Raw genomic sequence first — 27221 nt, forward strand, 5'->3', positions numbered from 1 at the left:
GGAGCGGCTGGGACGGGCCCGGGGCCTGGCGGAGGTGGACGCCGAGGAAGCGATGTGAGAGGCCAGCGCCCAGGTGAGCCCCGCGAGCCCGGCCGGACAGAGGCGGCCCCGGACCGTGCCACTGGCCCGGCCGGGCGCTCCCGAGCTGCCAGGGACCCCCGGGGGCTCCGAACTGGCTGCCGGGGGTTCCGGGTCCGCCCCCGTCGAAGTGCGTCCCGGGCTCGGGTCCCCAGCTCCGCCGGCCCCCGGGGGAGGGAGGGCGAGGAGCCAGGACCCAAGCCGCTTCCCCAGTTTGCCCCACTTCCTCGCCTGCCATAGCCGTCCGCGGGGCGGGGAGGGAGGATGGGGAAGAGCGGGCGCCCGTGTTCGGCCGGGGCCGGAGCCCGAGGTGGGGAGCGATGGCCCAGAGCGGAGCAGAAATGGACAGAACCGAGACTTTGAGTGAGAGGCTCAGGGAAGACTTCTCGGAGGAGGTGGCACCTGGGCTGAGCCTTGGAGAAAGGGGAAGATGCCGAGAGGTGAAGATGAAGAGGGACCTGTCCTGTTCGTGCAAAGGCGCGGAAGCAGGAGATGAGCAGCGTTCGAGGAGTAGAGAAGAGTCTAGTTTGGTGGAACCTAAATGGGAGAAGGGGAGTGGTATGGGGGAACAAGCCTGGAAAGGAGAGTTGGAGCCAGATTGTGGAGAGCCTTAAATGCTAAGCTAAGGAGTTGCAGTTTTTATCCCAGAGGCCACTTTATGTTCTCGAGCCTGGAACCTTCAGGGTCAGGCCTCTGTTTTAGGGTGATGACATGACACCTGTGTGAAGGACGGATTTGAGATTATAGGTGGGGAGACCCATTGAGTGGAGAGGAAGGTGAACTCGGGAGATATGGTGGAGGGAGAATCCAAAAATACTGGCAACTGATGGGCGGCTCATGGACCTTCTCACTTGGCTGCTTGGTCTAGGGATCTGGGCTAGCTTTGATGGCTGGTTGGTCCAAGGTGCCTAGGGACAGTTATCCAAGCGGGCAGCTGTTTCCTTGAAAGGGGAAATCCAGCACTCTCCTCCTTCACCTGGGAAGTATTTAGCCTTCCTGTGGGAAATTAATCCATAGAATCTTCCATCTGCATAGATGGAAGGGACCTTTGAGATCTTGTTCCATCCCATATTACAGATGAGGAAACTGAGGCCCAGAGCGGGGGTGTGATTTACTAATGTGTCAGAGTTGAGACTCAAATCCGGGTCTTCTGATTGTCAGTCTAGTGTTTTTTCCATGTTTCTTCCTCTCCACCACCACCCCCACCTTGTTGGGGAATCCTGTTTGAAAGTAGCAAGGGTTGGTTGTTTTTACTGTACCTTGGTCAGGAGCTCTCAAGTGAGACAGTTTTTGTGATTATAATTTTAGGTTCTGCCAAAATCCCTTCTGAAAACCAATGCTGTGATATATTAGCAGCTCTTTTTTCACCTTCTCCCCTACCTCCCCAGACTTACGCACCAGGATGATTTACTGGTTACTAGATTTCTCACCTCTGTCACTTGCAGAGATGTTTACTCCTGGCCCAGATCACAAATATCACATATTTCCTAGAGATGAAGATCATCCTGGTCATCTAACCCCGTTTTCACAGAGGTATAACTCTTTGTTTTGGAAGGTTGAAAAACCCATTTTAATTACATATTAATTCCTGAAGACTTAGCCTGTGCTGAAGGTTAATATGTTAACATCTTTTAGCTGAATTGTCCAGGAGGTCATTACATCTTGATACTTTTTACCAAGTAAAACCGATCATATTCTTTCTCTGAGTACAATCTGTCCAAGATTGGGTGTGCCTTGTCACAACTTTATATAATCACTTTTCCCCTGATATCAGTCTATCATTTTATCATGAAGACTACCCTTTGGACATATACAGTGCCTAAAGATATTGTAATGGGCGTTCTGGGTGCACTTTAAGAGAGGTTGACATTGTGCAGCTAAGAAAAATTGTGTAATTTTACTGAAGACAGTTGTACTGTGGACCCTTTGCAGTAATCACAAAAAATTCCCTGAGATCAGAGAATTTCGGATTGCTAGAGTTTGGTATTTTTACTCCCTTTCTGTACTTTGTTCCAGGACAACTTGGAAACAAATTGTAGAAGTATTAAAAAAAATTTTCTACACCTTGGTCTTACCTTTTAATCAATCTCTGCCTTTCATCATTTATTATCACTGTCTTGTCAAGTCTTTTTTGGAAGCAGCAATGAATCCTTTCTCTTCTCTTCTTTCCATAAACCTTAGTCCAAATTCATTCACTTCACATCTGAATTATTGTAACAACTTCTTAGAAGTTTTTATGTATGCAACCTACCATAATCTGGCCTACTTTGTGTATACATTTTACCTCTTAATCTGACTTTATACAATGCCAGATTTTCTACAGTTAATTAGCAGGTATTTGTCAAAGTCTTACTTTGGCATCAACAAACCTTTTTTGGTTTTCCTTCAAAGCTTGGTACAGTTCTGTGTATACAGTAATAAAAATAATGCCTAGCATTTACATAGCACTTTAAGGTTTTCGAAGAACTTGACAAATATCTCATTGGATCCTCACAACCCTGGGAAGGAGGTGCTGTTTATTATCCGTAATTTTACAGATGAGGAAATTGAGTCAGAGGTTCAGTGACTTGCCCACAGTCACAGAGATAGTGTTCTATCCACTGTGCAGTGGATAGAACACTATCCACTAGGATCTTTTCTTTAAAAATTTTTTTAAAACTATGAACTTGACAAACATCAATACACATGGATATTTCCATGTGTAAAGAACAGACAATTGTCATTAGGCTCTTAATTCATGCTTATTGAATGAATTAATGAATTATGAATAAATGAATGACAGCATTGTGCTACCTTCTGTACCCGAGATTTCTCATCCATCAGGTAGGTTTAATAATTGCACCTCCTACCTCACAGAGCTGTGAGGATCAAATGAAATAATAATGTACTTAAAACATTTAGCTATTACTAGTAGCTGCATTGTGGTATACACAGTAGTATAATATAGTTTCTGCCTTCAAGAACTTTATAGTCTAGTTGAAAGATGAGATATTCTTGCAGAAAGACAATATAAACCAAGATCTGTTCCTATAGTGCCTATTAAAGCTTTATTTCCCAGTCTATGCACCTTATTACACTGTTAAGTTTATTAAAAGAATTGAATGAGGGAATAACATGTGACATTGTAGTATAGTGGAAAGAGTAATGGACTTGGAATCAGAATTACCTGAGTTCAAGTCCTAGCTTTGACACTTTCTAGCTAGTTAACTCATTTCCTTAACTGGGGCCTCAGTTTACTCTTCTGTAAAATGGAAATCATAGGTCTTTATACTACCTACTTAATAAGAATGTTGTGATGAAAACACTTTATAGATCTTAAGGCACTATAGAAATGTGAATTATTGTCAATATATGTGAAAATACCATATACATGTAAGAATATTCTTACTGCCTCTTGAGATTTTGCTTATTTTGCTTCACCCCTTCTGGAATTACCTTTTTTTCTTCTTCAGAGTTCTTTTAAGCCCATATATTCTTACTTAAGTGCCTTATTGAGTCCACATAAACTGTCTCCTTTTTCTGATTAAGAGATCACTACCAGTACCATTAATTTTAAGTCTGTTAAATGTTTTATGTGATATTATTTTCTAGTTGTTTCATGTGTTCTTATCTCAACTAGCTTGGAAATCTTTTGAGAGTATATTTCTCCCATCACCTTACACAGTGATGGACACATAGTTGGAGCTTAAAAAATACCTATTGATTTTATTGGCAAACATTTTTAAAAATTTAACTCCTTTCTTTTCTTGCCTTTAAATTAAAAACTGCAACTAGCATTAGGTATCTCTTGCCTGGTGTTGCCAGTGTTAATTCTTCCTCATCTAAGATCATGAGGCAGTGAATGTTAAAATTAAGTGCTTAAGTTTGGCTAAGTAAATCATTGTTATTCGTATTGTAGACTAGGCTTTTGAGGGATGCCCTGTCACTTCAACAAATGCCCACTAAATCCTTCATGTGCAAGGGAGGATACAGAGGCAAAAACAAAATAACTTCTGCCTCCAAGGAACTCTCTGTTGTAGGAATATAGAATGCGATACATATAGGTAAATACAAAGGATATACAAAATAACACCAAATAATTTTGAGAGGGAGAGAGTGCTGATGGGTGTTGTAGAGCACGGAAGGGGGTGCTTGAGCTGTGCTCTGAGGTGGAGGTGAAAAGACTTCATTCCAGACATGGGGAACCATTTGGTCAAAGGCACAGAAATAGCATGTGGAATGTCATGGATAAAAACCACTAGTAGTCCATCTTGACTGATTGAGAGCATAAGACTGGAAGGGTAGGTAGGAGACAGATTGTGGAGGGCTTTAAGTGCCTAGGAGTATCTATTTTATTCTAGGAGCAATTGATGGCTACAGGGGGATGTTTGTTCATTCATTTTCAGCTCTAAATAAAGAAAACATTCCAAAAAATCAGAGCTGTGTAAAAATGGAATGAGATCTCTGGGAATGTCCTCCTCACTGGATGTCTTGAAGCAGAAATTAGATGACTACAAATCAAAGCTGTTGTGAAGGAGTGGAGGGAGGAGCTCTACTCAGGTAACAGTTGGATTAAAAGACTTCCCAGGTCCCTTTCAACTTTTGAAATTCTCTAATTCAGTAAAATGAGAGCGTAGGTCCACTAAATACTAGAAATGATATTTTTTTAACGGTTGACTTATTGGGAAAATATTTCCCTGTTTTTTCCTTTTTCCTATAATTCTAACTAATACTTGATGAGTCATAAATGTATGCCTACCAAGGTATAGAGTAGATTGACTTTTGGAATACTTGGGCCTCTGCTTGTCCATTAAGGTGTCATTTTTAGCAAGTTTGTCTGCGTATCAAGTAACTTGACAGAAACATTCAGTTTCACAAACCTAGTATGTTATTTTATTTATTTATTTTTTATCAGTTTTCATCTTTGCCAAAGCTGATATCAGCCCGAGAATTTTGGATTGTTTGGAAACTCTTAATTGTGCTCCTTTAATGTTTTGTAGTAGTAATAGTTCATAGGATTTAGATCTGAAAAGGACCCTTAGAGGTGCATCTACTTCAATCTCCTTGTTTTAATGGAGGAGGAAACTGAAACCTAGAGAGGTAAAGTGAGTTGTCCAAGGTCACACAGGTACTAGCTAGGATTTAAACCCAGGTCTTCTGACTCTAAAGCCAGTGCTCTTTACACTACCATGATACTAGAAGCCATCTTAGAGGTTATTTAGCCCAGTGCCTTTAGAAACTGATTTTAGCTTAATAAAAGTCATCTTTAATAGAAATCCACATTAATTTCTAAGGGATACTGTCACCTAGTTGATTCATATTCTTAGTAGGTGAACAGCTAGTGAGTGAGCCTTTCTGGTCCTTTTGTCATCAAAGGAATGAGTGCTGTGCTATATTTGTTAAATCTAATGCCTCCTAAAATGCCAGCTGTCATAGGGAAGGGGGAAAAAAACCTCTTAACACTTTTATTTTGAGCACTGAGTTGATGATCATTTAAGAAAGGACCTTTTTTTTTTAACCTGAAATAGGTATCATTGTTTAGTGAAATCGATTTGCAAATTGTGAAATCATTTTTCCACTTTGATAATTATTCATCTTTTCTTTATTATAAACACTGGGGGTTTGGGGAGGGGTGTAGGGAGAAGTGGTAGCAAACCATTTGAACTATAATATATTAAAACCCCTTAATTTGGAATTTGTCAAAACAAGTCTTCTCTTTGTCCATGGAATGCAGTGAAACATCCTTAATATGAAAGCCACCAAACCTAGAAAAACTGATTGATTAAAAATTCTGCATGTGAAACATCCCAGAGTACCACATTACTGTAATATTCTTTACCTCCCCAAGTTAGTTACAGGTACTGGTCTTTCTTGTAATCAGGAGTTTTAGAATATGACTTTTAAGCTCCACATTAATTTGAAAAATATTCCCTCCCTAAATTTCCAGTATTTCTGAACAGACCTGAAAAATGTTAACACCTTAGTAGAAAATATAACAGTTTGGATAAAAATGTTCTTTCAGGCGCACATGAATTAATGCAGTAAGAACTCTAGATTTGTTTTCTTTTAAATTAGGATAAGCTCTTCATGAATATCCATTACAGCATGCCATTTTATTTATTTTTTGCTGCATTTTGGGTTGGGCCGAATCAGATTGTTGTGTGCAGCCCTGGTGGCAAACTGCTCCTTCTTTTTAACTCTATAAAGTGTTTAGTTGCAGTTTGTGACTATTCCATTTTATTTGAGCTAGACTTAAGCAGAAATACCTAGAAAAGTTATTTTTATGTATTTGTTAGCTACGTGTATGATGCCTGACTTCTTGGACTCTTTTGTCTGGGGGCTTTTCTTTTTAAAATAAGCATTATGTGTAGGAATGAAGCTTTGGTGTCCTCAAGTTTTATATACAGAAATCATAATCGCTGACATTTTGATAGTACTTCAGTGTTTGTAAAGTGCGTAAAACCCATTATCTCATTTGATCTTCACAATGACCCTTTGTTCAAGTTAATACAAATATTAAGAACAAGCCTTTGAGCAGAATATTTTGTACTACTAGGTAAATATTAGCAAGTGAATGGAAGACAGGAGGTACATAATATGGGTCAGAAAATGAACATGAAGAACTTAGAGGTTACATATAACGAATACCTCTTTGTACCTTAAAAGTAAGCTGCCAAGCATATAATGCTACTTCTCATTCTTATAAGTTTAATTGGAAACTTTTTAATGTGGTGCAGTATTTTCATGGCACAAATTAGAGCTTTTAAGTGCAGGTAAAATGGGTTAAGCCAACTTGTATGTTTCTTATTGGTGAGAAGACAGCTGTAATTGCAATATCAGATCCATATAGGTAGCATTGGAAATTGAGTTTATTTAGAAAAGCAAGATAACGTATCCTTGAGGTACTTATTCTGAGGTGGTTGTTGTTGTTGTTTTTAAATAGAATTTTGTTTGATCTCAGGCCTGAGCTGCAAACTTCATTTTACATACTTTCCAACTTTCTCAGAAAATGCTTAAGAATTTCTGCTTATAAGTACATAGAAAGGAAGGATGAGGAATGATGAATTTGCATGGACTTGGTGAGAGTGCAGGGAGGAGCTGCTCAGTTACATGGACTGAGTCTAATCCAGGAATAGCAGTGATGCATGGATATGACACAAAACACTGAATTTGAAGTCAGCAGACCTAGATTCAAAGGTCAGCTTGACTACATGTTATCTCTTATAACCACTTTTATCTTTGTTCTTCAGTTTTCGCTATACCTTATATATACTTAATAAATGTTTATTGAATTGAAATTCTAAAAGGCGATGTGCTCTCAAATTCCTAACCAACCCTAAACCTGTGATAGCTGTAATTTTCTAAATTTAAAGTGGCACAAGTTTCAGAAAGAGGCAGAAGGGAGGATTTTGACAAAAATTTTGGTTAACCTCCACTAAGATTCTTCTGTGGCATGATAGTGAGTCTTGAAACATGAGCCAATAAAGTTTAAGTTCTGGTAGATTCTTCCTATCTGAAAAGTCTTTGAATGTGAGCCAGGTGGCAAAATGCATCTTTTATTGGTGGACCAGTCTAACTAAATGCAGAGAAGCTTATTATCAGACAGTTAACTCATAGTAGATGAATTTTTTCAATATCAGCAACTCGTGTAACTCGATCAAGTCATGAATTGTCCATGAGCTGCATCAGTGAGTGAAAGGCTCACGTTGATGAAATTGTAAATCCTTGAAGCTTGGAGGTATTCTTGACTAAAGAGAGATTTGGACTCTTTGGCTTTGTGGGGTAAGGGATGGGGCATGGATTTGGGAGTGAGCCAGACTTATCCTTATATTAAAAATTCAAAAATGCCCTCTTTGGAGCATGCATGGAACTGATTGGTAAAGTAGATTGAAAAAGCAACCTTATTATTTACTGTTACTTCCTTCACACGCTCAACAGTAGCTAAGCTGACCTTTTTTTCTCATATATAACAATACCAGTCCCATCTTGCTTTCACACATACTCTTCCTCCTTACCCCCATACCTGAAATGCATTCCCTCCTTGCCTCTACCTCTTAGAATTTTCCTTCAAAGCTCAGCCCAAGTGTCACATTCTACAGAAAGATACCTAATCCCCCTAGCTACTAGCATTACTATATATGTATGTATACACACACACATACATACACTCTAATGTACATACAAATATATATGTAATTGTTGTTCCCCTGATTGTATGTTCCTTGAGGACAAGAACTTTTTTGGGGGGTGGGGCATTTGTATCTATATGTAGTAGATTCTTCCTATCTAGAAATGGGTTTCATTTCCACATTGTAACTATAATATATATTAAGTGTTTAGTTAGCAAGTGATTGATTGATTATAAAGAACAGCAGACTGGCCTACCTCCAGTTATGGTTCCCAGCTCCTGTATACAGGATTCCTCTGTATAATCTATAAATAATCCATATAGATCCCTTGCTCAGTGTAGCTGAACCAATTGAAGCTCTCAGTATTCTGCCCTTACCAAGTTGTAAGCTTAGAGAGGCAGGGTAGCATAGTGATGAAATGCTCACTGGGATTTGAGTTCTAGCTCTAATACTTAATAATAACTCTTTTACTTAGGGCAAGTTTTAAACTCAGAACTCCAGTTTTCTTCTGTAAAATGGGGATAATATATGCATTCCCTGCCTCATAGGGGTATTGAAAGGAAAGTACTTTGTAATCCTTAAAATGCCACAGGAACGAGTTCTTATACACTATCATAATATTGAAGATCATATTGCTTTCCTTAACTCAGAAGGACAACTTCACTGCTCTTGTTAAAGGTCATAAGTACAACCTACTTATCACAAGCACATGCACAGGAATTAACGGAAAAACAAAATGTTTTTAAAAATCAGAAAAAGTGAATTGAAATAAAAAAAAAAACCTCACAACCCAGAGCTTACAATGGGAAATTTTCAGTTCATTAGAATACTTAGGGAATGCAACTAATCTGTTATCTAGTTAAACAAAAGTTAACACTTAAAGCACCATCTTTTTTGTTTAAATCCACATCAAAATTCCTTCTGAAATACATGAATATTTTCTTATTATAGAATATATTGAACATAATTTAATATTTCTTTGTCATTTCTGGATCTTTTTCTCTTCAGTTATTTGTTATTATTTTATTTTATTTTTTTAGGCAATTGGAGTTAAGTGACTTGCCCAGGGACATACAGCTTGTAAATGTCAAGTGTTTGCTCTGAGATCGGATTTGAACTCAGGTCCTCCTGACTTCAGGGCTGGTGCTCTATCCACTGCGCCACCTAGCTGCCCCTCTCTTCAGTTATTCGAAGGGCTGTCATGTGGAGAGGAATGAGACTTGCTTTGCTTGGACCTAGAAGAAAAAATGAGTACCAAGTAGGGTAAAATTTCAGAGAGACAAGAGTGTAGCAATTAATCATAGTTGTTCAAAAGTAGAATGAGTTACCGTGGGACATAGTGCATTCTCTGTCACTGAAGGTCTTCAAGTAGAGGCTAGGTGACCACTTTTTAGGGGTGGTCTTGAGGGAATTCATGTTCAAGTAATGATACCTCTATGGTTCCTTCCATTTCTGAAATTCTGTCCTCCACAATAATCAGACAGCTAAAGTTATTAAGTGCTTGTTTTATGCTAAGCACTGGGCTGAAGCCTGGGGATACAAAGACAAAAAACAAACCCAAAAAATGGTCTTTGTCCTCAAGGAGCTTACATTCTAAATGATGAGAAAACATGTTTGTGCATGTGTGTATTTTACAAAATGAATTCAAGGGCACTAGGTGGGGAAGAGGTTCTGAAAAGTCTTGAAGTAGAAGGTGAGTTGAGTCTTAAAGGAAACTAGGCATTCCAAGAATCTACCTCTTGGAGATGAGGGAGGAATGCATTTCAAACATGGGGGATAGCCAGTGCATACAAAGTCACAGAGATAGGAAATGAGGGATCATGCATGCAGAAGAGCAAGTAGATCAGTGCAACTGAATCAGATAGTGTGGGGAAGGGCAGAAGTGTGTACCTAGACTGGAGAAATAGGAGGTAGTCAGGTTGTAAAAAGCTTTAAATGCCTCAACCAAGGAGTTTAAATTTGATCTTCAAGGTAGTGGGGAGCCACTGGAGTTTGTTGAACAGGGGGGTGGTGTGGTCAGGCCTCCACTTTTGGAAAGGACTCCAGTACTTGTGGGTGTTAGAGTGGAGTGGGAAGAGGCACAGAGACCAAAAAGACTCAAGGCCAGAATTGGTGAGGGCCTGAACTCTAGGGTATTAGTGGAGAGGAGGGGATATTTGTAAGAGATATTGCAGATAAAAAAGATAAAATTTAACACCTGATTGATTATATGAGATAAGTGAGAGTGAAAAGTCTAGAAATACACCAAGGTTTCAAATCAGGTAGACTAAGAGAATGGTGATACCCTTGACAAAGTGGAGTGTCCTGTTTGAGAAACAGCAAGACCAGTGTCACTGGATCACTAAGTATGTGGAGAAGAGTAAGTTATAAGCAGACTGGAGAGGTAGGAGGGGACCAAGTTGTGAAGAGTTTTGAATGCCAAAAAGAATTTATGTTTGATTTTGGAGGTGATAGGGAACTACTGGAGTTTATTGAATAAGGAAATAACATGGGAAAATCTGGCACTTTAGGGAGAAAAATTTGACAGTTTTGGAAAGAGGGATTGTAGTGGTAAGAGAACTTAAGACAGGGAGATCAATCAAGGCTGTTGCAGTTGTCTTGGTGTCACGTGATGAGGCTTGACCAAGGTAGTGGCAGCATCAAAGGAGAAAAGGTGGAGTACTGGAGAGATGTAAAGGTAACATTGCCAAGCCTTGGCAACAGATTGATTATGGGAAATGAGATAAAATGAGGAGCTGAGGATGGCAGCCTGTGTCCTTGGAAGGATTATGGTACCCTCAACAGTAATAATGAAGTTAAGAAGAGGGGAAGATTTGGGGGGAAAGACAAGTTAAGTTGTTGAGTGTAAGATGTCTAGTTTGGAATAAGCAATTGGAGATGCATAGTTTAGGATTAGGCCTGGATAAGTAGACCCAAGAATAAATCATCAGCATAGAGATTATAGTTGAATTCATGGGAGCTGATAAGATAGTAAATATCTATTTTTAATAATATAGTGAAATAGTATTCTATAGAGGGCAAAGAAAAGATGGCCCAGGACAGAGCCCTGGGGGACATCCACCTTTAAGCAAGTGTTACTTGGATAGACATTCAGCAGAAGAGACTGAGGAGTGGTCAGACAGGTAGGAGGAGAACTAGGATAGAGTAGTGTCAAGGAGATCTAGAGAGTAGAAGGTATGAAGGACAAGAGGGTAATCAATAATGTCAGGGGCTGCAGAGAGGTCAAGAAGAATGAGGATTGAGAAAAAGCTCTTAGATTTGGACGTTAAGAGGTCATTGATAACTTCAGAGAGATTGTTTTGGTTGAATGATAATATTAGAAGCCAGACTGTAGAGATTAAGGAAGAGAGAGGAATGAAAGGAAATGGATCCACCTATTATAGCTAGCCTTCTCAGGGAGTTTAGCTGCAAAAGGGAGGATAGATATGGAATATAGCTAATGAGGATAAATGGATCAAGTATTTTTTGAGGATAGGGAAAACAAGGACATTTTTGTAGGTAGTAGGGAAACAGCCAGTAAACAGGGAGAAACTAAAGAGTGAGAAAGTTGGGAGGATAGAAAGGGTAATCTTTTGGAGAAGAACAGATGGAATAGGAAAAGTTGTGCATGTAGAGGGGTTTGCCTTGGGTAGGAGAAGGGCTGCTTCTTCATGTGAGACAAGAATGAAAGAGGACGGGGTAGAAAACATCTAGGTTATGTGAGATGAAGAAGGAATTCTCTGTGAATGGAATCGGTTTTTTTCAGTGAAATATGAGGCAAGGTTCTCAGCTGAGGAGGGGGAGCCATGGTGGTGTGAGGAGGGATGAAAGAGTTTGGAAGCACCCCTGTGGTGAGTGGGATAGCAAGTTAATTAGGGAACTATAAAAGGATTGCCTTGCCAAAGGGAGGGCCCAGCTGAAACTATGTAACTCAAATTTGTAGTGGACCCAGTCAGCACAGTTTCCTGATTTTCTTCAACTTCATTCAGCAGTATATGAGTTTGAAGCAAAGGCAGCAGGTGGGAGTCATCCAAGGCAGAGGCTTGCTGGGCAAGATCAGTGATACAATAAAGGGGCAAGGGACAGTAGAAGTGGACAATATAGAGTTGTTGAACTAGTTCACCATGGGGTCAAGATGGGGAAGGGAGGAGAATAGTAGTGCAGGGGTGATTTGATGGCTTTGGAAAGAATGGAGGGGTCAAAGGATTGGAGGTAGGGAGAGAGATTGAAGATTAGAAAGAGAGAAGAAGGTAGGGGCAATCTGCTGGATAAGGCAGCAGGGAATATGATCAAGGGTGGAAGGAGAGAGCCTAATGTGTATGGATCAAAGAGTATGGGGACAGGTACTCCTGTAAGAAGACTGGAAAAGAAGGAAGGGACCTGGTTATAAAGAGCCTTAAATGTCAAATAGTAGAGTGTAAGTTTGATCCTTGAGGGAGTGGGAAGTCACTGGAGTTTGTTGAGCTAGATGGTGACATGATCAGATCTACACTATAGGAAAAATACTTTGACAGCTATGTGCGGGTGTTTGGAATAGGGAGAGGCTTGAGGCAAACTAAATTGGGAAGGAGGAAACATTACAACAGTCCAGAAAGAAGTGAAGAAGGTATGGACTAGGATTGTGACTGTGTTTATAGAGGAAAGAGGAGATTATATGATAGATATTGTGAAGGTAAAAATCACAAGATTTTTGCATTGGATTTGGTATGTGAGGTTAGCGAGAGTTAGTAGATGATGCTGACACTGAAATTTTGTATCTGAGTCGGTGGTGAACTTAACAGTAGTAGGCAGGTTTGGAAGAGGCCGGGTTTAGGGAAAGTTTTGGACATGTTGAGTTTGAGGTGCCTGTGGGACCCTATGGTACATATGAGCAGCTAGGTGACACAATGTTCAGAGTGCCAGGCCTAGAGTCGAGAAGGCTTCTCTTCCTGAGTTCAAATCTGGGCTCAGACACTGGCTTCTGTGACCTTGGGCAAGTCACTTAACCCTGTCTGCCTCAGTTTCCTCAGCTGTAAAATGAGCTGGAGAAGGTAATGACAAACCATTCCAGTATCTTTGCCAAGAATACTTCCAAATGGAGTCACGAAGAGTCGGGGACACAGGTGAAAATGACTGAACAACAACAAAAGGAACATCTAGTTTGAGTTCCCCCCAGCTATAAATCTTGTGATCCTATAAACCTACAACATCAAGTTGTTGGGTATAAAAGTTTGTGACAAATTGTGCCTCCTGGCCCTATTAGTTTGATAGTGTGCTTAGAATTTAAAATATTAAGTGTAAGTTCACTACATTGGGACTTCAGAACCTTCTTATTAAAGAGTGTTACTTGTTAGCAGCTTTAAGGGAAAAAAAAATCTTTGTATCTAATTTTCACTCTGAAAGGAAAGTGGTAATGTAAGCAATAGAGAAGAGAATTGTGACTTTCCTTTCTCATTTTTACCGAAAAATGGAATACCTCCACTAGGTGTAAATGGTAGTGTTTGTTTTTTTGCTAAGGGTGCCATTCTCCTGAGAAGAGAGGGAAAGGTGAGTTTTCATTTCATAACCTGCTTCCAATGTGTCTCTCTATCCCATCTGCATGGCACAGGACTCTAGATTGATCTTCTTAACACCCAGCTTTGAGCATGTTGCTCTTCTACTCAGAAACTGTCAATGACTGTCCATTGCTTCCTGAATTATGGGTAAACTACTGATCAAGGTATTTCACCCAGTGCAGTATGATGAAAAAAATACTGGACTTGAAGTCAGGAGACCTGGGTTTGAGCCTGCGTGCTAATGTTTTACCTGAATGAGTCTCTTTGCTTGTTTGAACCTATTTCCTTGATTGTAAAATGGAAATAAGAATACTTATACTATATAATTCACAGCATTGTTATTAAGAAAATACTTTGGAATTTTAAGAACACTGTATAAATGTGAGCTATAGTTAATTTTAATAATAGTATTATTGTTAATATCCCTTAAAATGATATAGTGGAAAGAGCATGAAATTTAAATTCATAAGTCCTAGATTTGAGTCCTCGCCTAAACTGCTAGAAACAGTATATATATAATATCTATTATGTGTAATATATAAATATATATAGCATTAGTCAACATAAGTTTCTTTGAGACGTAACTTCCCCATATCTAAAATAGGAACAATTACACTTGTCCTACCTACTTTGAAGAGTTATTATAGTTTATTGTGTCCATGTTTTATTTACCACACTATTATTCCTACTTATCTGTAAGTTCCTGGAAAATATCATTCCTATTATGTGTTCAATAATTATTTGAATGAATAAATTTTCTCTTTTACTTCAGCTTTGGTTTTTGGAGATAGGCTAACAGGAAAGATAGTACTACTGTGAAACTTTTCTTAATGGTCCTGATGAAAACTAAATCTAAAGAGAAATTTGGTTGAAGTATGCTCAACCTGAATGGTTCCACTTAAACTTGACGTTTTCAAAAATGGATTTTACAAATTCTGAGAAGTAGAAAGGACCCTGGAGATCATCTAGTTTAATCTCCATCTGAGAGGGTGTCCCCTATACAGCATCCCTGACAAATGATCATACAGCTGCTTCTTACAGACCTTCAATGATAAGAAGCTTACCACCTCCCAAAGCAGCCCTTTCTACCTTTTAAAAAACTTTCATTGTTGCAAAGTCTTTCCTATTATCAGGGTAAAACCTACTGCTGCAGTTTTCACACATTGTTCGTAGTTCATTCCCTCAACAAATATTTATTTGTTCATCTCAGGCAAATCATTTAACCCTCCAAATCTCATTTTCCTTACCTGTAAAATGAAGGGATTGGACCAGATGATCTCATGTTCTTTTCAGCTCAAGATCTGTTTCAGCTCAAGATCTACTATGCCCTGGTCCTTTTGGGGCCAATTAGAAGAAATTTTATTCTTCCTCAGCAGGACTGTCCTTCATCGTGTCCTCTCTAAGTCTTTTCTTCTCCAGGCTAAATATTCCCAAGCATTTCACTGATCTTCTGGCATAGTCTCCAGTATTGTCACCATCCTGTCACCATAGTCAAGCTTCTGAATTTGCTTCCTAAAATGTATTACTCAGAACGGAGTGTGGTGCTCTAGATGTGTTTTGATCAGAGAGTATAGTAGTAGTATTACCCCCTTTGTTTTGGAAACTGCCTGTGGACTGGAATATAGCCTGAGATCATGTTAATTTTTTGACTGTCATAACCAGTTGATCCACATTGTCCACATAACCAGTGAATCAACATAACCAGTTGATTCATTGTGCTTAATGTACAAGATGATGTTGAATAGCAGAGTTTTACACAAAGGTTGCCAGTTAAATGAAGATGATGTAATGGTTGTACCATTTTATTTTAAAAATCTAGTGTGGTTAACCTGGAATCAAAACAGTGGGAAAGTTGGAACCATCAGAATTTTATCAATGGGTATAAACTGGGGAGAGCTACTAAGGAGAACTAAAAGTTTAAACAAGTGCTTGTGTGATTTTTTTTTTCTTGTTGAACAGGCCAAAGGCCAATGATGCTGCTAGTGCCGAAGTGGAGAGAATGGGGAAAAGGATGTGATTTGAGGAAGGCAGAAGAAGGAAAGTGGCAAGGGAGGAGAGAAGGTAAACAGCCATTTGAGGTAAATGAAGGAGAAGAGGGAAACTGAGGGGAGGCAAGAGAAATCAGTATTATATAAAACAATATAGGCAGATTTACTCGGAATCTTGCCCACCATTCTTGTGTTATAATAAAATCTCACTACTTTGACTAAAAACAAAACAAAACAAAAAACAATATATAGTGTACCTCGTGCTATTTTGGGGGATGGGGGGGAACAGGCTTTCTTGAGCAGCGAGGTGTGGATCAACGGACACATTAAGCAAAGCCCCAGCTGTTCACTCTATGGCTGGGACAGCCTAATGGATCCTCACCATATTTGAAGCTATTGAAATCAAGATGGGAGCTGTCTTATCCTCTGTCTTTATGTGCACTGATAAGACCTGTTATAGCATTCACAGCCATATTACCAAAGGCTATGGCAACTGCTGTCTTGAAGTCTTAACCTGGCTTCACATTTACCCCATGCTGAATCATCACTTTCCCCATCCCTGGCCACAGATCCATGGAATGCATGAGCCACATAAATTATTATTATCAGTGTATTTGCAAATGAGGAGTAAAATAGAGGTACAGTACTGAAGAAGTGGAAGAAAATAGCAATAGAAGAGATTAGAGCTGTATTTTCCTGTAAATGATAATATTTCATATATATATAATGTTTATGTATATACATACGTATATGTACACAGATGCATGCGTGCATGTATGTATATGGCTTTCAAAATAACTTGTAAAAAGCAAAAGAATTAAAACTTGAAGTTGTGCTAAACTAAAGAAAGTTCAGTGACAATGAGTCTTTGTGCACATTTGTATACATTTTGAAATGATCGGGAAGAGAGATATATTGAAGTAAGAGTAGGGTTGTAGACACAGAGCTAGCAGCGCTCACAGAGATTATACAGTCCTGTTTGTGTTAGGATGTCAAGATTCAGAAAGGACCTTTCATCAAGTTCTTGCTAATTTGGATTGAGAGAAAGCATTGGAACACCTACATGCTCTCACTATCCCCAAAACAGACCATCCAGATGCAGCAACAAATTTTTAGGAGCAGTACACTTGACTGGACTATGTACTGCTCTCTATCTCAGGGTTGTTGTGAAAAAAGCAGTTTGTAAATTTGTAAACCTTAAAGCACTATCAAAATACGAATTACTATTTGGTGGTACTATTACTGCCATTACTGAATTTTCAGAGGGATAGCTTTCACATTTTGAAGTTCATCATGGCATTATAAAACAGAAAGACTATTGGACTTGGAGGCAGAAGACCTGCCTTTGAGCTTAGACTTTGCCACTTCCTAGCTGCAGTCTTGTAAGGTTAAGTCACTTAAACTTTCTGAGCTTCAGTTTTACTTTCTATAATATATGGATAAGAATGTTTGTCCTAACTCACAGGAATTTTAGTAAGCTGGAAACAACAATATAAATCTGAATGATAGTAATTTCTTATTACTATTATTGATGACCAGCCTCCTTGCTTCCCTCACAAGCAATGGAGCTAAAATGCAACAAACTAATTTTGTTAATTACCATAGCCAATATTGTCTAGCCCCTGAACAATTTGGTCACAGACAGTGTTGGCTATTGTAACCATATCCTTTCCTGGTAGGTTTTAGTGACTCAGAGCTAGTTAAGCGGAGTTTAGGAAGATAAGCTTATGGGGTCTAATGATCTGGTTGCTCATAAAATTAAAACTCCAGTGAGCTGGAGAATATAAATTTCCTTGGAACTTTCAGAAGTTAGATTTGTTGCTTAAAAAGTATAAGGATGAACATGAGTATTTTTTTCGTCTAATTTGTGTCATTCTGTCTTTGTATCTGCAGGGAAAGAATGTTTTAGTAGCATAAGTTTACTTGAGGATAGCAGACAATTCTCCAGCTCATCTTCATGAAGCTGAGTTAGCATCAGGTAATGTATTAATCATTTCCTTTCTTTCTTTCTCTCTTTTTGAGGAAATTGGGGTTAAGTGACTGGCCCAGAGTCACATAGCTATTAAGTGTCTGAAACAACATTTAAACTCAGGTCCTCCTGACTCCAGGTCTTCTATCCACTGTGCTGCTTAGCTGCCCCTTAATCATTTTCTTGCTGGCCATTGTTACCTCTTGTTACCTGTGCTAATCAGTCACAGCCTTCATTTGAACCTCAGATCTTCAGCAATGTTAATCTCTCAGACTTCTGTTCCTAAGAAAAATTCTGAGTATGTGAGCTTTTCAGATAAATGGGAGTTTTCAATTTGGGAACTGAAGAGAGGGGAAAACTTTCTTTTTTATTGCATTAATAAAAAGGGAGTAACAGTTACAAAGTCAGATATTTTTAATTTCTCCTGCTGACCTCTGCCTTTGAAGTCTGTTTTTTTGTTTTTATTTTTAAATTTGTAACTTTTAAAATAGACACATTATGGAATAGATTTAAGAATATGAGAACTGGAGAGGGGCCTTGTAGTAGTCATCTAGTTCAATTCTTTAATTTCACAGATGAGACGACTAAAAAACAAAGAAAATTAGCTATGATATAACATCCAATAATTATACCTTTATTATGTTAACCATAATACATTTTAGGGCAAAAAGTGAACTATTTAAGAAACGTGTTTGCTTACAAAGTTATGAAGAAAATCATACCAGTGGACAGTAAGTAAATTTTAGTCTGGTGGTTTTTTTTTTTAACAGTAGTTTCTGTAGGTATAGGAATTTTTTTTTCTTCCCAAACTAATACACTTTTTCTTTAAATTTTCAAGTAACAAAAATTTTTTTTTCTCTCTCCCCAATGGGAAAAAATAAAATCCATGTAACAAATACGCATAGTCAAGCAAAACAAATTCCCTCATTGTTCATTTCCAAAAAAATAAATATTTCATTCTGCATCTTGAGTTGATAACTTCTCTGTCATGAGGTAAGTAATATGCTTGATTTTTTGTTCTCTGAAGTCATAGTTGCTTATTGTGTTGAGAGTTCTTAAATTTTTCCAAGTTGTTTGGTTTTAGTGTTGTTTTTATTGTATAACTTTTTTTTTTCCTGGTTCTGCTTATGTTACTTTGTACCAGTTCATACATACAAGTCTTCTCAGCTTTTTCAGACAATTTCATCATTTCTTTTGACTCAGTAGTATTCCATTACATCCTAAACCATAATGTGTTCATCCATTTCTCATAAATCATTCTCAATGAGAAGACATTTGGGACTTGAACATCATGGAAGTTTTTTTTTCTCTTGTGTTGATGCAGAGGAAAAAAGAAGTTGAAAGTGCAGCTATGTAACCCAGTATTTTTAATTTTTAATTTTTACCTCTATCTTGAAGATTTTCTGTTTGTTTTTAAGGTCCCATTCATAAATAAAATATAAATGTTTGTTTTGTTAAAAATGAATGTGTTTGTTGAAGAAAAATTTTAGAATATTAGCTTGCTATTTTTGGTAACAAGGACAACTGTAAATGAGGCAGTATCATGTAGTAGATAGAGGCACAGTCTTGAAATTAGGAACAAACCTTTGCCATATATTAGTTTTGCCACCCTGGTGAAGTCATTTAACCTATCAGGGCCCCCAGGAAGCTCTCTAGGACTATAAGTTCCAGTTGAACGGCAGAGCTGCCTTGGTACAGAAAGTTTTCTACACTGATACAACCACAACTCTGCCTCCTACTCTTCCCAGAAGGTAGTATGAATAGTTGATATAGCTTAAACTGACTGAAAAGGACCTAAGAAATCATCTAGTCAAGCTCCATTTTACATAGAAGGAAACTGAGATCCATGAGTCCATGAATTTGGTAATTACATAGCATCTGTCACATTTTCTTATCTACTTTTACAAATCATTGTAATAAAACTTCATGTTGTATTGTATTCTGTATTTAGCAAAATATTTTTCTCTTCTTTTTCTCATTTTAACCAATAGTAACCATAATAAACCTACGACATAGCTAGGGAACTCACTTTACACTTTACTGAAATCTGAGGTCCATCAAGGCTAATTGACTTATCTGTCATGACATGGTGTTGTCTTATAATTTAAGGATTTTGTAATTGTTTTTAAGAGTTGTTTGTAGGATGGCGGCCCATAGCCTTGTCTTTTTTTAGATAGTTCTGTCTGTATTGGACAGTCAGCACGGTCTTGTATCCTTTGATATGGGAAATAGTTTGACTCCTCAGTGATAAGATAACTGGTATAGGTGCAGATAGTTCACATTAACCTCAGGTTAAGCTTTGACTTGGGTACTGTATCACAGGACTCCAGGGAAGCAAAACCTGTTCTCAAAACAAGTTCTCATTCTCAAAACCATTCAGGAGAAGAGAACTTGGGCTTTATGGAGACAATCTCTGGACTCCATTTACAAAGCACCTTTCTCACAACAACCCTGTGAACTAGGAAATATTAACAACTTCTCAGGTTTCTGTGGTGCTTTCTTTTACAAAGTTCTTTCCCCATAAACAATCCTATAAAGAAGGTATTGTTAAATATAATTACCTCCATTTTATGATGTAGAAAACTGAGACTGAGGGGAAGTAATTTGCCGTGATCCTATAGCTTATAAATAGTAGAGCTGAGACTGTGAGAGCCCTTGCAGCAATGAAATTTATGTGGCTATTTCATTCTGTCTTTGAATGAGAGTCTCTTTTTATCTGATCAAAGAGGCATAAATTTGGCCATTAAAGTTAAAGGGAAACATCTGCTAAATTTAGATATGGAAAGGTTGGTGTGAAACTAGAGACATTGGCCATCTGAGACATTTTCATTTTAATCCAAAGGAGTTGCATAGGTGACATTTCTATAGGGTTCAGGACCAAAGTATAGAACAGCTTAACTATAAACTAATATAAAGAATACCAGATTCTATATGTATTGATAGGACCAGATTTCGAACATCGGCTGCTATTTACCACCTGTGTGACCTTGGGCAACTCACTTGCCTTCTTTAGACTTCATTGGAAAAATAATAGGGTTAGACTAAATTATTTATAAAGTTCCTTCCAGATGACTGCCAGCCAATATGACTGCCTGAACAGAGACAGACTGCTCAGCTCCCACATACTACTGCAGCAAAAACTGGAAATTCGCACTGGACTAAATAATGATTGAGAAATCCAATGAGAAACTGTAATAAATAACTTTTTTCACCTCAGAAATGTATAGAAATGTCAGCCAGAACACTGTGATCAGTAGAAAAGGGAGCCACCAGTATTGGCCACAGCCAGTACTGGCAAACAAGTCACTATTATCCCAGTAAAACCAAAGAAATATGGTCTGCAAGGCTCTGTGTCCAGGGACAACAAGAAGGGAAAGCTCCCCTGCTGTGCTGCCTGAGGATTGGGCTAATTTCCATCTGTACAAGCACAGAGCAACTTCCACCTTCTGCTAGCCCAATGTCCAGGCTTTGATGCAGAGAACCCCCCCAGTGGAGAGTCACAACCTTCCTTTGACATTAGGCCTTCCCTGTCCTGCTGTACCTGTTCCTTAAAGGAAGACAGAGAGGAAAGTCAGTGGGGATTGGGACTTTTCTTCTCCTGCTTCACCCTTTTTTTGCCTAATCTACAGATTAGGTATCCTACAAACAACTCTTAAAAACAATTACAAGATCCCTAAATTATAAGACAACACCATGTCATGACAGATAAGTCAATTAGCCTTGATGGACCTCAGATTTCAGTAAAGTGTAGAGTGAGTTCCCTAGCTATGTCATAGGTTTATTATGGTTACCATTGGTTAAAATGAGAAAAAGAAGAGAAAAATATTTTGCTAAATACAGAATATAATACAACTTGAAGTTTTATTACAATTATTTGTAAAAGCAGATAAATTTTATAAAACTTGCTTCCTTTGGAAGGAAGAGGAATAGTGAAATATGGCCTTCCATCTGACCATATGTCTTTTATCTCATACTGTACTTGTCTCCAGCCCAATCTGCAGCCTCCTTGGGAAGAAGAGGGGTGTTTTTGACTTAATTATGAACATTCTCACACCTAGTCATATCCCACATATCCCAATGATTCTGAAGTCCCATAGATCATCTTCTAAACTCTATTCCCTATTCCCCACCTCTCAATTCCTTGTTCTCATCCCCTTCCACCTTCCCACTCTAAAGTTTAAAAAAAAAAAATCACTTTCCACTCTTGCCCTCTAGATGCTTGTTCCATAGGTAATAAGCTTCTTTGTTCTAAATCTTTTCTTTCCCACTACTTCCATCTACTAGCTATTACTGAAACCTAGCTCCCTCATAAACACAACTTCCCTGGCCACCCTTTCTGTTTCTGGCTATACACCTTCCTTCATACCCTTCAGCTGACTAGCCAGAGCCAGGGAGTTATACTGCTGGAGCTCCCTATTGCAACATTCAGGTTCTCTTTCTGCCTTCATCATTAAGTAACTTACCCTCCTTTGAAGTACATGCTATTAGTCTCTCCCACTCAAAAATACTGGTTAACTATTGTCTACAGACCTCCAACTCACTCTCATTCCTTCCTCAATGACTTTAGTATGTGGTTCACAGTTTTCTGTCCTCCCTGACTCCTGCCCTCATACTAAGGAACTCCAGTATATATATTGACTCTCCCTCAAATACCTTAACCAGTCACTCCCTCAACCTATTCATTTCCCATGACCTCTACCTCTCCTTAGCCACACAAAAAGATGGTCATCCTCTTGCTCTTAAGGTCACCCACAAATGTATTACCTCCGTGTTCCAGAATTTTGAAATCCCCTTATCTGACCTAACATTATCTGACATTTATTGGCTTCCCATGTCTCCCTCTGCCTTTCCTTGCAAAAAGCCTATTCTTCATCCATAGTATGACCTCCAGTCCCTTGACTCTTCAGTTCTCTCTGAGCCCATCTCCCCTGCACTAGCCATTTTCTCCTCTTCTCTCCATCTTGACCCCTTGTTGAACTAATTCAACTTTACACTGTTCTTTCCTCCCACAGCATCATTTTGCCACTTACACCCTCTCATGCCAGATCACTTCCACCTTTTGTCGCCCCTCTCCTATACATGTTCTCTTGAATGAACGAGGAGAAAATAATGCACCTGTTCTGAGTGGGTACAACACAAATTTATATTACACAACCTCAAGTGGACTCTCACTGCTACCAGTTAATCCTCTTATTCCTCTCTTCTCAATTCACTATCCCACTTTCCATGGTAGCTCTTCCAGACCTTTTTCATTCCTCCTGAAGCTATCCATGTCTCTTCTCCCCCAGCTTTCTCAATTAACAATCTTGCCTCATTTTAAAGAAAAAAATTGAGGCCATTCATTTTGAACTCCCTCTTTCCCATCTCACATAACTTTTATGCCTTCTGCCACTGTCTCTTTTCATCATTGTCTCTCATTGTCTTCTTTACCAAGGCTAACTTCTCTACCTGACAGTTTCACCTTTGCCACACCTCTTGAATATGACCCCTTCTCTTCTCTGATGCTGTCACCACTCTGTTGCAGGCCCTCCTCACCTCATGTCTAGACCATTGCAATAGCCTGCTGGTCAGGCTGCCTCCCTCAAGTCTCTCCCTACTCCAATCTATTCTTCATTCAGCCACCAAATTTATTTTCCTAAGTTGCAGGTCTGACCATTTGCTCCTTACTAAATAAACTCCTGTGACTTCCTGTTATCTTCAGGATCAAATACAAAATCCACTTTTTGCCATCCAAAGCCCTTCATAACCAACACATTACTCCCTGCTACATACTCTTTGATCCAGTGACATTGAATGAACACACAGAAACACAGAACACAGTTTGATGTTAACTATATCAAACTCAACAGAGAAATGGAGAGTTGAGGGAGGATAATTACCAGTGAGGGAATAGTTGGAACTGAAACAAACTTCCTGATCTGGAAAGGGGGATTAAAAAGAAAAAATAAAAGCAAGGAACTTGAACCTAAAGAAGAGGGAAGGCACACTCATGAATTAAAGAGTGTCTGCTGAATGGTAGTCTGTGAAAAATAGAATATTATTGTACCAGAAGAAATGACCAAATAAAGATGATTTCAGAGAATCCTGTGTAGTGTGAATTCATACTTCATATTAAGTATACAGAGCCAGGAAAACAATTCATGCAGTAAGAACAGCATTGTATAGGAAAACAACTTTAAAGACTCAAGAACTATGATTAATGCAATGACCATCCCTCCAGAGGACTTAGGATGAAGCATATTACCCATTTTCTGACAAAGAGATGGTAGACTTAAGGTGCGGACAGAGACATACCTTTTTGGACATGGTTATTATGTAGATTTGTTTTGCTCAATTATATTTATTTGCTATATGGTTTACTTTTTCCTCTTTTGATTTTCAGTGGAGTTAGGAGTCAGGGCACAGGGAATGTTAGCAATAGTGATGCCACAAAAAAGAGGGCCATTTGAAACACTTTTTAAAATATACAGAAGAAAGCACAAGTAAACAGGACAGTATTGAAAATGTGTGAGATATATATATATATAAAACCAGGCAGTATGAAATAGTCACGGGGTGGAGCCAAGATGGCAGAGGAAAGCAGTGACTTGCTTGAGCTCTCCCCCAAACCTCTCCACATACCTGTAAAAAATGGCTCTAAACAACTTCTAGAGCAGCAGAACCCACAAAAAGACAGAGTGAAACAAAGTTCCAGAAATAGTCACAATTTATGTTTTGTATGTATAGAAGTGCTCATTTTTTTATGTTTTAAGTTTAGAATTTTTAAAACTTAAAAAAGTTAAATGAAGTCACGTACAGTTCTAAATCTTAGTCTTCCATGATTCTCTTCTAGCTCTTAAGTCTTATGAACTTATGAACAGAAGAATGTTCAGATATGGCTGATGGAAAAAGCTTTAGTAGCTACATGCCACACACTCACAAACTTATGCCTATGCCATTTTTACCACATGATGTAGAATATAAATGGATTATAAAACTGTCTCTATCCCTTTTCCTCTCTCTCTCTTTCTAGATACGCTTCATGTCAGTAGAAATGGACAGCAGCAGTTTTATTCAGTTTGACGTGCCCGAGTACAGCAACACAGTTCTGAGCCAGTTAAATGAACTCCGCCTTCAAGGAAAACTGTGTGACATCATTGTGCATATTCAGGGGCAGCCGTTCCGAGCCCACAAAGCCGTCCTTGCTGCCAGCTCTCCCTATTTTCGTGACCATTCAGCATTAAGCACCATGAGTGGCTTATCCATCTCAGTGATTAAGAATCCTAATGTCTTTGAACAGTTGCTCTCATTCTGTTACACTGGAAGAATGTCCTTACAACTGAAGGATGTTGTCAGCTTTCTCACTGCTGCTAGCTTTCTTCAGATGCAGTGTGTCATTGACAAGTGCACACAGATCCTGGAGAGCATCCATTCAAAAATCAGCATTGGGGATGTCGACTCTGTTACCATTGGTGCTGATGAAAACTCAGAAAACCGCAATGGAGTTAAAGAGAGCAGCTTCTTTGCCAATCCAGTAGAGATCTCGCCTCCATATTGCTCTCAGGTGCGTCAGCCAACCGCTGGCAATGATCTACGGATGGAGGCCACTCCAAGCAAATCTCTGCGTGGCCGCTTGCAAGAAGAAGGCCACTCAGACCGAGGAAGCAGTGGGAGTGTCTCTGAGTATGAGATTCAGATAGAAGGTGACCATGAACACGGGGACTTGATTGTGAGGGAGAGCCAGATCACGGAGGTGAAAGTGAAAATCGAGAAATCAGAGCGACCTAGCTGTTCAGACAGCTCTTCGTTGGGTGATGATGGCTACCACACTGAGATGGTGGATGGTGAACAAGTGGTGGCAGTGAATGTAGGTTCCTATGGCTCTGTGTTACAGCATGCATATTCCTTTTCCCAAGTAGCCTCTCAGCCATCAAGTATATCAGAAACTTTTGGGAACCTGAGCAACTCCAGCCCGTCCAGGTCTATGCTAAGTTGCTTCCGAGGGGGCCGGGCCCGCCAAAAGCGCCCCTCTGTCCATCTGCACAGTGATCTGCAGAGTTTGGTACAAGGGTCAGATGGTGAAGCTCTTGTGAATAATCCTGGGTATGAAAGCAGCCCTCGGGAGAGGAGTGCACGAGGCCACTGGTATCCATACAACGAAAGATTGATCTGTATTTACTGTGGAAAGTCCTTTAACCAAAAGGGGAGCCTTGACCGGCATATGCGACTCCACATGGGGATCACCCCTTTTGTATGCAAGTTCTGCGGTAAGAAGTATACACGAAAGGACCAGTTGGAGTACCATATCCGTGGCCATACTGACGATAAGCCTTTCCGCTGTGAGATCTGTGGGAAGTGCTTTCCCTTCCAGGGAACACTCAACCAGCACCTGCGAAAAAATCACCCAGGTGTGGCTGAAGTCCGCAGTCGCATTGAGTCCCCAGAAAGAACAGATGCATATGCAGAACAGAAAATTGAAAATGATGCCTCCAACTCAGAGGCAGTGCTGGATTCCAGTATGGAAGTTCACACGGTGTCTAATGCCCCTGACTAAGATTTAAATAAGTGCAACCCAAAAAAAGCACACTCATCAATGAATGCATTTAAAAAATTTTTGCTGTAGGTAACTCTTAGCCCAGTTACTGACCTGACCACCTTGAAATCTAGTAGGTGCACAGTAAATTTTCCCAAGGTTTCTAAATAGCACACTTTGCCATTTTTGTTCTTTGCTTCCAAGGAAACTTGGGTATATGTGTGTTGAAAGAGCTTAGAATCCGAAGGGCTGAAAATACAGGGAAAAATACATGGGCTGATGCTATTCCTCTGGATGAATTATTTCAATCCCAATTCTGGCAGTAGCGTAGCTAAGCCAGCTGGGTTCACTCTTCCTTCACTACCCAGGGGCACATATTCTCTCTCTGTGTGCTTGTAAGTTTCTATGCATGTGCATTGAGAGAGAATAGCATGTCCAGATGATCTGATGATTACATTTTAGAGTTGAAAATTACTTTTTTTGGTAGTTAGAAAATTTATACATATATATATATATAATAAAGCATTTATTATATATATTACATATATACATTCTTAAATTTGCTTTTATTCTGGTTGAGGTGAATGTAAGAGGAATATGTAAGTTAATATAGTGTGTACAGGGCTTTTTGACTCTTAATCTCATCTCTACCTAATATATTTTAAGACCTTGCTCCTTTATCCCTTGAAGAATGTTGTTTGGTTTTCTTATATATTAATCATAGCGTCCAAAAGTCAGCAAAGCAAATGATACTGTTTTTTATAACTCCACTTCATAACAAACACATAAACCAAATGCCATAAATCTATTCAACTCTAGTTAGAATTGTTTGAAATTTTTGTTAGTTGTCCAGTAGGTAAGCTGGATGACATGTGGTGCTGCCCTTTTTTACACAGCTGTAATGTAATTATCCAACCCTAAAGTAACAGTGGTTTTAAATGTTTTTACTGGCCTAAGAATCTACCTTCATTTCGTACTGTAGAAACTTAAATACCAGGTAACTAAATCAAATCACTCTATAAGATGAGTCGCTACTCTCACTAAAGGAAGAGG

General features: G+C 39.0%; 1 protein-coding gene across 2 annotated transcripts; it reads left to right on the forward strand.

Moving 5' to 3' along the window:
* On the forward strand, window positions 1-26639 carry LOC114047325 (zinc finger and BTB domain-containing protein 34). 2 transcript variants are annotated; one of them, XM_027868113.1, is made up of 4 exons: window positions 1-73; window positions 15659-15777; window positions 17581-17665; window positions 24669-26639. In XM_027868113.1, the coding sequence occupies exon 4, from the start codon at window positions 24678-24680 to the stop codon at window positions 26187-26189; it is 1512 nt and encodes a 503-aa protein (XP_027723914.1). In that variant the 5' UTR covers window positions 1-73; window positions 15659-15777; window positions 17581-17665; window positions 24669-24677; the 3' UTR covers window positions 26190-26639. The 2 variants fall into 2 exon arrangements, with proteins under 2 accessions (XP_027723914.1, XP_027723915.1); XM_027868114.1 differs by having other exon boundaries at window positions 15659-15760.
* Window positions 26640-27221: the final 582 nt, after the last annotated feature.

This window comes from Vombatus ursinus, unplaced genomic scaffold, assembly GCF_900497805.2.
Source record: "Vombatus ursinus unplaced genomic scaffold, bare-nosed wombat genome assembly UNPS02014786.1, whole genome shotgun sequence".
Classification (NCBI taxonomy): domain Eukaryota; kingdom Metazoa; phylum Chordata; class Mammalia; order Diprotodontia; family Vombatidae; genus Vombatus; species Vombatus ursinus.

Excerpts from the sequence above, each read along its gene's own strand:
- LOC114047325 (XM_027868113.1), top strand. The coding sequence starts at position 24,678 with ATGTCAGTAGAAATGGACAGCAGCAGTTTTATTCAGTTTGACGTGCCC.